This window comes from Phoenix dactylifera, unplaced genomic scaffold (assembly GCF_009389715.1).
Source record: "Phoenix dactylifera cultivar Barhee BC4 unplaced genomic scaffold, palm_55x_up_171113_PBpolish2nd_filt_p 000178F, whole genome shotgun sequence".
NCBI classification, from domain to species: domain Eukaryota; kingdom Viridiplantae; phylum Streptophyta; class Magnoliopsida; order Arecales; family Arecaceae; genus Phoenix; species Phoenix dactylifera.
The window spans coordinates 363641-375612 of NW_024067711.1; the positions used below are offsets into that span (position 1 = coordinate 363641).

Genomic DNA, 11972 nt, shown 5'->3' on the forward strand with positions numbered 1-11972 from the left:
GTCCGGAAAAGGAAGAGACTGCAGCCAGCTGTGCCTTTCTACTCAAAGCATCAGGGACTGAATTTGTTCGGCCCGGCTTGTACTCGATGTCGAAATCAAATTCAGCCAGAAACTGCTGCCATCTCGCCTGCTTGGGGGTGAGTTTTGGTTGGGTCTGAAAGTAGCTTGTGGCCACGTTATCCGTGCGCACCACAAACTTAGATCCGAGGAGGTAATGACGCCAGGTTCGAAGACAGTGCACAATTGCAGTCATTTTCTTTTCATGAACCGTATACCTGCGCTCGGTGTCGTTCAACTTCCGACTCTCGTAGGCCACTGGGTGCCCTTCCTGCATGAGCACCCCTCCAATGGCAAAATCTGATGCGTCGATGTGGACTTCAAAAGAAATAGAAAAGTCCGGTAGCACGAGGACCGGCTCCGCCGTGACCGCCTGCTTGAGACGATCAAATGCCTCCTGACATTGGTTTGACCACCGCCATGGACGATCCTTCTTTAACAAATCCGTCAGTGGGGCGCATAACTTCGAATATCCGGTGATGAACCTCCTATAGTAATTTGCCAAGCCAAGAAAAGAGCGTAAGTGTGTAACACGTGTAGGTACCTCCCACTCGGCTATGGCTGAAATTTTTGAGGGATCCATCATGAGCCTTCCATCCCCAATGATGTGCCCGAGGAACGGCACCCTCTGCTGCGCAAACACACACTTCTCCTTCTTCACAAAGAGTTGGTGCTGCCGTAGGGTAGAGAAGACTTGCCTCAAGTGTGCCACATGCTCATCCAATGTCCGGCTGTATACAACAATGTCATCCAAGTATACTACCACAAATTTATCTATGAAGTCGTGGAGTACACGCTGCATCAAAGCACAGAAAGTTGCTGGTGCGTTGGTGAGGCCGAAAGGCATGACAAGGTACTCGAAGCTCCCATACCTTGTCACACATGCAGTCTTCTCAATGTCCTCCTCCGCCACGCGAACCTGATAGTACCCGCTGCGAAGATCCAACTTGGAAATCCATCGTGCCTTGCCAAGTTGATCGAACAAATCATCAATCCGAGGAATGGGGTACTTGTTCTTCACCGTGAGCTTGTTGAGGGCCCTGTAGTCGATGCAGAGTCTCAACGAACCATCGTGCTTCTTCTGAAAAAGTACCGGTGCTCCATACGGACTCTTCGAAGGTCGAATGAACCTGCTGTCCACCAACTCCGTTAGCTGCCTCCTCAGCTCCTGGAGTTCAGGTGGGGCCATCCTATATGGTGCTTGAGCTGGTGGACGTGCTCCATGCACCAAATCAATCCGATGATCGATTTCTCTTTCTGGCGGCAATTTCTTGGGTAACTCGGGGGGCATCACATCCCCGAATTCAGTGAGAACACCCTCGATGGGCACTGGAATCTCCTCTCCTTCCAGTAGTTCTTCCTCCTGAAGGGACGCAATATATGTTGGAAGTCCCCTTCTCAGCCCCTTAGCAAGTTGCATCGCCGATAGGACTCGCTGCGGAGTCCCTTTAACTCGCTTTCCTGGAACTACGCAAGCTCCACTCGGATTCAGGACCACCACCACATCTGAATCCAGCTTTATCATGGCTTGTAGCTGGGTAAGCAAAGACATGCCGATGACCACCTCGTAGTCGTCGATCGGGGCGACCACCGCTGTCACCCGTCCGGTCCATGCGCCGAATTGGATCTCAACATCCTTCGACGTTCCACTGGTTGCCACCTCTGTGGAGTTGACCGCCTTGAACGTGTGTTCATCATGTTCAATCTTCAGATTTAACCTCTTTGCCGTAGCTAGATCCACGAAGAAGTCAGTGGCACCCGTATCAATGAGTGCCTGGAATATGTGACCACCAATGCAGATAGGTGCATAGAGCAGACCTCGTGGCCCCTTGGCCTTCAGGGCATTGAGACTGAGTGAGCCCATCCTTTGGTCGGTCTCTTGCTTCTCCTCCACCGCCATAGATGCTATCTTGCCCCTCAATGGACAGTCCTTCACCTTGTGCGGTCCATTGCAAATATAGCATGAGATGGTGCTGGTACCTTGCGCCACCCCTTTGCCCTTCGCTTGGGAAGCCCCTCCACTCGAGGAGCTCGGATTCGAGCCCTTTGTACCTCCTTCGTGACCTGATTTCGCTCCCCCACCTTTGCCCTGTTTCGATGCTTGGGCTTTGGGAGCTGTGGGTTGAGTCTTGAACTCGATGAGAGCCTCCGCTTGAGCTATCGCCTCGTTCAAACTCTGGACTCCTCTTCGCTGCAACTCCATCTTTGCCCACGGTTTGAGCCCGTCAAGAAAAGTGAAGAGAGAGTCCTCGTTGCTGAGGTCTGGTACCTCCAACAACAATTCGCTGAACTCTCGCACATACTCACGCACATCGCCCTTTTGCGTGAGCCGCCGTAGTCGTGCTCGAGCATCATCCTTAGCGAATGCGGGGAAGAATTGCTTTCGAAGTTCAGTTTGGAACTGTACCCAAGTGGTGATTGGAACAGCCCCTCGCTTCACATCGTCGGCCCGACATCGCCACCAAAGCATCGCCACATCCCTCAAGAACATGGCCGCCGTGCTCACCTTCATGGCTTCCTCCCTCACGTCGGTAACCTGCAAGTATTGCTCCACGGCGAAAAGAAAGTTATCCACCTCCTTCGCGGACCGTCGTCCGCAGAACTCTTGTGGCTTGGGAACATCAAGCTTGTGCAGGGGGCGCGTAGCCTCTCTTGCGACCTCCATTGTCAATGGAGAAGAGGATACGCCTGTGGTGGTACTCTCCTTTAAAAGGCCAACCACCTGATTTTGGAGAGCCTTCACCATAATCTCCAACTCCTCGTTACGCCGCAGCACTTCCTTATAGCGCCGCTCCATATCGAAGGAAATCTGGTTCAGCTGAGCGGCGATCTCACCTCGGAGGGTTGCGTCCCTACCCTCAAGGTCCTCCATCCGTCCTTCAACCTCAGCTATTTGGGCCTCGCACCTCCGTAATCGATTGTCGGCGGAGATAACCGGAGATGCAATACGTAACCCATACAGAGAATCATCAACTGGATGCGCTCCACCCATCACCGTGCCTCCTCCTGAGGCTGGATTGGGATCCATGGTCGAGGATGATGCGTCCGCCATTCCCACCTTGGAAGTTACCGTAGAGGTCGTCTCCTTCATTTCTGGTATGGCTCTGATACCAAGTGACACGAACGAAGGGATTACAAAGCGAATCCCAACAACGTGCGGCTCGGTCTATCGAAGATAACCGATCAGCCTTCCTGGCGTGGGTACCTAGTCTCTATGACTTAGGTCACGCCTAACAACAATAATGCAGCGAAACACAACACCAGAAAATACCACGAAGGAGAAGAAGAAATGTAGGGGAAGAGAACTTTATTGAATAACCACTCAACTGATTACAATAAGCTCTCTTGGCCTCTCCAGCTCTACCGGATACCAATCCCTCCCCTTTGAGGGTCCTCTTATAGAGGAGCAACCTCCAGTTACAAGTCCCTCACGAACTCAACTTCCCATGCACAAGATAAGGATGAATTCTAGATAAGATAGGAAAACCCCCATTCCCGCAGGATTCTACGCAATCAGATAAAACCGCCAAGTTCATGCCTCAAACGAACTCCGATTACCATGAAACTAGATTCGTTGGATTCAGGACGAAAAATGCTTCCAGAGGGCACCTTTTCCACTTTGAACGGACTTCTATAGAGTTCCCGAAATGCCCCTCAAAGTGAAAACGCGTGGAAACAGCGTTACAGCCACGTCCTCTAACCATACACGTTTTCAGTTATAAAAACGTGTTAAAACGTGTCCCTTGCCTTCTGGAGACTTATGCCACGTTCCTCCATCAGTGGCACACATTTCCATGCATCCCAATTTCTCGGATTCAGTCCATGCTTCGAGATAAGCCCACAACGCTGAATCAGTCTCGTTGCAGCAGCTTTTCTCCTAATGATGAACCAACATGTATTCTCAACAATACACGCCTTGGAGCACGTCCCACGGCCCCATGCTCTTGGGTATTCCACCTACATCTTGCACACGTTTCCCTAGGTGATCCTAGGGCCCAGATTTGGTCTCCAAGTTGCCCAAATCTCTAGAGAGCACCGTCAGACCTCGAACCCGTCCAGCGACCTGATCTGGTTTATACCTTGATCCGCGTCCGGTCCAGCCCCGATTCGAGGAGCCGTGACACTAAGGACTTCATCATATAAGAGTTCATTTGAAGACGTACAATGAAATGATGAATAATGACAAATAACAGCTATTAATTTGTCAATTCATTTACAAAATTCAATCATTAACACGCTGACAATTGACATTTAGGATACAATTTCCAACAACTCCCACTTAGCCTAAAGCCAATCGGCACAGTATCTGATACTCATCTTCGACTTGTATTCGTTGAACTCTTTGATGCCGAGGACTTTGGTGAATGGGTGAGCCAGTTTTTTTCTCTATCAATCTTCTGTAGATCAATGTCACCTCGTTCTATAATCTCTCGAACTAGGTGATAGCGTTGCAGAATATGCTTGGTCCGTTGATGTGCTTTAGGTTCCTTTGCCTGAGCTATGGCTCCAGTGTTATCACAAAATATAGGAACTGGACCATCAATGGAGGGTGCCACTCCAAGCTTGGTGATGAACTTGCACAACCATATGGCTTCCTTGGCTGCATCAGATGCTGCGATGTATTCTGCTAAATCTCATATGGATAGCTAAATCTCTTTTAGCTAAGGCTAGGAAAAAGCCCAACATTTTCTTCATGTATTTCATTTAAATCATCAATGGGATTTTAATGTTTTTGATTTGATTTATGGTGCAGTAAATTTATAGAAATTATTTCAAACTTATATATATTTTTGACTTGTTATTTTCCCCAGGTATACCAGATGCTTAGAAATCCCTGTAGTTTAAAATAGAATTACTGTAATGCTGTCTATAAAACTAAATCTATTTTATTAACGATTAATTGGTATTTTCACTGCTTCACTTTTTGGTTAGGTCTTCACTCAGATCTAACTGAGATAATAGATGATTTTAAGAAAGCAGGATGAAGTGCTAGGCTGAATCCTGATGCCTTAGTTATATTTTTGTCAATCCAAATATTATTTAGCCTTTAGTTTTTGTTCACTGTCAAATCCCTGTGGATTCGATCTCGAACTCACCGAGAATATTACTTTGCTACACCCTATACTTGGGGTATTCTACATTTATTTCTCTCTTAAAAAGAGCAAGATTAAAATCGTAGCAAATACAACTTTGGATTTGGATTCATACCTTTATGAAATCTGAAAGTAATAGATCCGATGCTTGAGCTTCGTAGCCACACACTCGTCTGGCCTCTACGAGTAATCCACGCGAAGCTCCTTGAGTGATCCAATCCCGCAGAAGTGCTAGCTTGCGCAGGATCTTCCTTTGCTGAATTTTGATCTTCCCGATGCTATCAACTTTTGATTCGCCTTCTTGGAAGAACTTGGAGGAAAGGTTTATAGGGATTAAAGAGGACTTAAATCTGATCTAAAAGCTCTTTTCAGGGATCCCTATCAGCTATGGCGAGATGGACTTGAGGAGATGGAATGGGCGGGATAAAGGCTGAATTTCATTCAATGATTTTCATGCTTATGGCGAGATGGAACTCATCCTTTTAAAGGCACGCCATCTGATCATTTGAATTCAAAATTCAAATGGAAATCTGGTATTTTGTTGGCGCATCAAGGGGATGCAACAAGATTGATCTTATCTTGTTTGAATTCAAAATTCAAACAATGGATAGTTCATGCGAGTGAGATAGGATCAAAATGAATGGTGCTGATCTTCCATCATCATCTACCCATTCTCCCACATGTGCCACGATCCAAATCCCATTAGTTTTCATTGAAAAACCACTTCCAGATCAAATCCCACGAATTCAGCCTGTCCGCAACTTCCAGAATTTTCAGAAGGAGTCGACCTTCCCGAGCTCGAGTCGACTCCAAGTCGCCTCGAGTCGAGTTCTTCCCCTTTGAGTTGACTCTAAAGTCGACCCGAGTCGACCCCATATGATAAGAGCACACTTCGGACCGTCCTGGAAACAGGTAGAGAAAGAGGAACTTGACCCTAACCGCGACCTGCCGGTAGAACCAACACTATCAAGTTCTAATCCAAGAACAAAGGTGAAGCTCTCACATAAGAGAAACTCTCAAATTTCATTCATGCATTCTCCCCTTCTCAAGTACAATCAGGTGCTATTTTAAGGCTGAAATGGCTTCAAAGAGAAGCAACTCCTAGGAAATTACATAGCACTACTTGTCATGCATTTTCCAAGGCTGCATTTACCAAGGCTTGGAAAAGATGCATGTTACACCTACTCCTAGAAAAGTAACCAGAACTTAGGAAAAAGATCCCAAAGTAATTATAGTGACTTTGGGAACTACAAGAAAGTCTGAATGTGACTTGGGGAATACAAAACATCATCTGAAATATCACCCCAAAAGTATGCACGAAAATCCAAATACAATAGGAAAGTTGGCCTTCCCATGAATGCTTCTTGTCATGTGATTTGGACTTTCCAAAGTGTTGTCTTCAGGTTGGACTCAAAGCATCTTCACCCAATTGTATGAAAGTGACCCAATTAGGTGCAGCCTCTATCTCACGTTGGTCTTCTTTTCCTTTGATTTTTATGATCAGGCTTTCCAAAGCTTGTTTCATCCTCTTAGTCTTGGCCCTAGTCATAGGACCTTCAATTCCATGCAAAGGATCTTTAGATGGGCTGGTTGCGTCTCTATCATTGGTTGCGTCTCTATCATTCCCTCCCTCTTCAAAAGGATTCGTCCTCGAATCAGATTCATCACCTACATCAAACAAAGATAGATCAGCCACATTAAAGGTAGCACTTACATTACCATATTCACTTGGCAAGTCCAACTTGTAGGCATTGTCATTGATCTTCTCTAGAACTTGGAAGGGTCCATCTCCTCTTGTTTGCAGCTTAGATTTTCTTTGAGTGGGAAACCTCTCCTTCCTCATATGAACCCAAACCCAATCTTCTGGTTCAAAAATAACTTTAATACGCCCCTTATTTGCTTGCTTTGCATATTGCTCATTCTTCCTCTCAATGTTGGCTCGAACTTTTGCATGCAGTTCCCTAATAGTATCCGCCTTTTTCTTACCATCCAAATTGGTACACTCATTAGTAGGCAAAGGTAAGATGTCTAAAGGAGTCAAAGGATTAAAGCCATACACAACTTCAAAAGGAGAATAAGAAGTAGTAGAATGAACAGTTCTATTATAAGCAAACTCAACATGTGGCAAGCATTTCTCCCAATTTTTCAAATTCTTTTGAATGATAGCACGCAACAAGGTAGTAAGTGTTCTATTTACTACTTCAGTTTGTCCATCCGTTTGAGGATGTGCAACAGTAGAAAATAAGAGTTTTGTTCCTAGTTTATTCCACAAAGTTTTCCAAAAATGACTTAGGAACTTTACATCCCTATCACTTACTATTGTTCTAGGCAATCCATGCAAGCGCATTATCTCTTTAAAGAACAGATCAGCAATATGTGTTGCATCATTGGTTTTTAGAGCATGCAATGAAATGCGCCATTTTACTAAACCTATCAACAACGACAAATATACTATCTTTGCCACCTTGAGATCGAGGTAATCCTAACACGAAATCCATTGAAATATCAGTCCAGGGTTGATTAGACACAGGCAAAGGTGTATAGAAGCCATGGGGCATGACTTTAGATTTAGCTTGTTTACATGCTATGCACTTATCACAGACCGATTGCACATCATGCTTCATGTTAGACCAATAAAAATGCTCATGCAATATTTCTAAGGTCCTTTTTATCCCAAAATGTCCCATCAATCCACCACCATGACTTTCTCTAACTAGCATTTCACGCAAGGAACAAACAGGCACACACAACTTATTTTTCTTAAACAAGAAACCATCATGCCTATAATAGTCCCCAAAAGCATGTTTAGAACAAGAATCCCATACCTGGCCAAAGTCAGAATCATTAGCATATAAGTCCTTTATAAACTCAAAACCAAGTAATTTAGTTTGCAAAGAAGTAAGCAATGCATACCTTCTGGACAATGCGTCAGCCACTTTGTTTTTCTTACCATTCTTGTACTTGATTACATAAGGAAACATCTCAATGAATTCCAACCACTTGGCATGTCTTTTTTGAAGCTTACCTTGAGATCTTAGAAACTTCAAGCTTTGATGGTCAGAATGAATTATGAATTCCCTTGACCACAAGTAGTGTTGCCAAGTTTGCAAAGCTCTCACCAAAGCGTACAACTCTTTGTCATACGTGGAATAATTCAATGATGCCCCATTAAGCTTTTCACTAAAGTAAGCAATTGGTTTAGAGTCCTGCATTAGTACGGCCCCTATGCCAACACCAGATGCATCACATTCAATTTCAAAAGCTTTATCAAAATTAGGCAAACAAAGCAAAGGTGCATTGGTCAATTTTTCTTTTAATGAATTAAAAGCTTCCTCATGCACTTCATTCCACTTAAACACAACATTCTTTTTAACAAGTTCATTCAAAGGTGCAGCAATAGAACTAAAGTTCTTTACAAACCTTCTATAAAAACTTGCTAAACCATGAAAACTTCTTACCTCATTTGCATTCTTAGGTGTAGGCCATTCTCTAATTGCCCTTACCTTCTCCTCATCCACACTTATTCCTTTCGAGCTTACAATAAAACCCAAAAACACAACAGATTCATGGCAGAATGAACACTTTTTAAGATTAGCATATAATTTGTTTTCTCCCAAAACATTAAGAACAACATGCAAATGATTAGCATGTTCATCTAAGGTTTTGCTATAAATCAAAATATCATCAAAATATACTACAACAAATTTCCCAATGAAAGAATGCAAAACATGGTTCATTAACCTCATGAAGGTGCTGGGTGCATTAGATAAGCCAAATGGCATCACCATCCACTCATATAAACCATATTTTGTTTTAAAAGCTGTTTTCCATTCATCACCTTCTTTCATGCGAATTTGATAGTATCCACTCTTCAAATCTATTTTAGAAAACACACACGAACCATGCAATTCATCAAGCATATCATCCAATCTAGGGATAGGATATCGATACTTTACAGTGATTTTATTTATGGCTCGGCAGTCCGTACACATGCGCCACGTCCCATCTTTCTTTGGAACCAAGATCACTGGAGCAGAACACGGGCTAAGACTCTCCCTCACAAATCCTTTTTGCAGCAACTCATCTACTTGCCTTTGAATTTCTTTTGCTTCCTCTGGACTTGTTCTGTAGGCTGGTCTATTTGGGATTGAAGAACCTGGAATTAAGTCAATCTGATGCTCAATACCTCTTGTAGGAGGTAATCCATGGGGAATTTCTTCTGGAAAAATATCACCAAATTCCTGTAACAAAGAAGCAACCATACTAGGCAAAGAAGAATTGAGTTCGTTAGTGAAATAAACATCCTTGTGTATGAGCACAAGTAGCTGCTCTTTTGCTAACAAGGCACTCTCAACCTCTCTTTTGCTTGCAAATGCACTCACTCTCTTTTTTTTCTCTTCTTTGGATTCTGATTTATTCTTTTCTTTCGTCTGCTCACTCTCATTTTTCTTATCTTTCCTCTCTTTTTCTTGAATGCTCAATTGCTCCTCTCTCAACTTACACTCTCTTGTAATTCTGATTTGATCAGCATAGGCCTCGGTTGGTTGGAGAGGTGTTAAAATAATAGTGTGATTGTTCATAACAAGAGTGTATCTATTTTTGTACCCATCATGAATAACCCTTCTATCAAATTGCCACGGACGCCCAAGAAGTAGATGTCCAGCATGCATAGGTGCCACATCACAAAGAACTTCATCCTTGTATTTACCGATGGAAAATGAAATCATCACTTGCTTAGTCACCCTTATGTCTCCACAATGATTCAGCCACTGAAGTCTATATGGATTAGGGTGCTTTAATGTGGGCAAACTCAATTTTTCAACCAACAAGGTGCTAGCAACATTAGTGCAACTCCCACTATCAATGATTAAGCTGCATACCTTGTCGTTTATATGGCATCTTGTATGAAATATATGCTCACGTTGCTCCTCATTACCACCCGCCTTAGGTTGCATGTTGAGAGCACGCCTAGTAACAAGCACATCTCCAACAACAGGTTCAGCAACTTCAAAATCACTACAATCCTCCAATGGTGGCATGTCATCATCACTTGAGCTCACACTCTCTATGTCTCCATTATCCAGCAGTATCATGGCTCTTTTGTTTGGACATTGAGAAGCAATATGTCCAACTCCTTGACACCTGAAACATTTGATATCACGAGATCTAGAGGATGAATTAGTTTCCATTTTACCTTTAGGTGCAGCAATCGAATTTTTGGCCTTTGCATCTTCTTTTGGCTTTGACACAGATTTGTTATTTTGCCAATTCGATTTCCATGAGGAACTAGTAGTAAATTTGGAAGTACTCTTAGCTTTCAATTGCCTTTCCACTAGAATAGCTTTGTGCAGCAAATCCTTCATCTCTATATAATGTTGCAATTCTACCACATCAGCTATCTCCTTCTTTAAACCTCCAATGAATCTAGCCATTGTTGCCTCTCGGTCTTCTTCAACATTGGCTCTAATCATGGCTATTTCCATCTCCTTATAGTAATCTTCCACACTCATGGAGCCTTGAGTTAGACTTTGCAATTTCCTGTGCAAATCTCTATAGTAGTGGCTGGGTACAAACCTTTTTCTCATGACAGCCTTCATCTCATCCCATGCACCAATAGGCCTCTCCCCATTTCTACGTCTACTAGTCACCATTTGATCCCACCAAATACTAGCATAATCATGGAACTCAACAATGGCTAGTTTAACCATCTTCTCCTCGGAATAATTATGACATTCAAACACATGTTCAACCTTTCTCTCCCACTCTAAATATAATTCAGGATCATTTTTACCTTGGAATGCAGGGATTGTCATCTTAATACTTCCCAAATGACTGTCTTTTCTTGATTCATCTCTTTGCCTCCTTCCATTACTTCTTCCATCCGAATACTCCTCTTCTTCTTCTTCTTCAAACATCCGCCCCCTCAAAGGTTTGAGTCTGCTTGGTGATTCCAAATCATTCATTCGTGCACCAAGCTTAGTAAGTTGATCAGCAATGGCTTTCATCCATAACTTCATATCAACATCTGGTTGTTTACTACCTTCACTACTCATCTTTGTATGCTGCAATCAAAAGATTAGTATAAACAAAATAGGTCCTCACACACTCCTCTCTCTGGTGGACACTCTTTTATGGCTTTTTCTTGATGATGATCTCACCCTCTTGCCTTTTACCACTTAGCTTCACCTTATGAGCTCTTAAATAAGAACCTTTTGGATGTTTCTACACAACAGGAAACAGTAAGGAGTCGATGATAACCTTAGGGAACAAGAACTCGCAAGGAACAATTTAATTGGAACCAACAAAGGGTTCAAGGAAGGTTTGAATTGAGAACAATTCAATGGAAGCGTTAAAGAACCCACAAGGAAATTAGAAGCAAAATCTGCCCTGAATTTTTTTTTTTTCTTTTTTTCTTCTTCTTCTTTCTTCCTTCTCTTTTTTTTTTTTCTTTTTTTGAAATAGCAGAACAGAAAGAAACAAGGACGATGACACAAACCGATTAAAGGAAGATGTCACCAAGGATATAGAGATAAACAACAGCGGAACACCTTTTTTTTTTTTGAATTAAACAAGATAAACACACAAAGGATAGATAACACCTGATTTCAGGAACCGGGCTCTGATACCAAATGATAAGAGCACACTTCGGACCGTCCTGGAAACAGATAGAGAAAGAGGAACTTGACCCTAACCGCGACCTGCCGGTAGAACCAACACTATCAAGTTCTAATCCAAGAACAAAGGTGAAGCTCTCACATAAGAGAAACTCTCAAATTTCATTCATGCATTCTCCCCTTCTCAAGTACAATCAGGTGCTATTTT

At 43.1% G+C, this 11972-nt stretch overlaps 1 protein-coding gene across 1 annotated transcript; it reads right to left on the minus strand.

Annotated features, from left to right (window-relative positions):
* Nucleotides 1-7534: 7534 nt before the first annotated feature.
* Nucleotides 7535-10963, minus strand: LOC120105029. Its single transcript, XM_039117074.1, has 5 exons — nt 10476-10963; nt 10031-10292; nt 9243-9391; nt 8609-8684; nt 7535-7975 (listed from the first exon to the last, which is right to left on the minus strand). The coding sequence occupies exons 1-5, from the start codon at nt 10961-10963 to the stop codon at nt 7535-7537; spliced, it is 1416 nt and encodes a 471-aa protein (XP_038973002.1).
* Between the last annotated feature and the right edge of the window lie 1009 nt (nt 10964-11972).

Coding starts and splice junctions, on each gene's coding strand:
- LOC120105029 (XM_039117074.1), bottom strand. CDS start 10,963: ATGACAATCCCTGCATTCCAAGGTAAAAATGATCCTGAATTATATTTA. Junction 10,293..10,475: donor AAAGCTATTCTAGTGGAAAG/GCAATTGAAAGC, acceptor CAAATGTTTCAG/GTGTCAAGGAGTTGGACATA. Junction 9,392..10,030: donor GATGCCATATAAACGACAAG/GTATGCAGCTTA, acceptor TCTTTGTTACAG/GAATTTGGTGATATTTTTCC.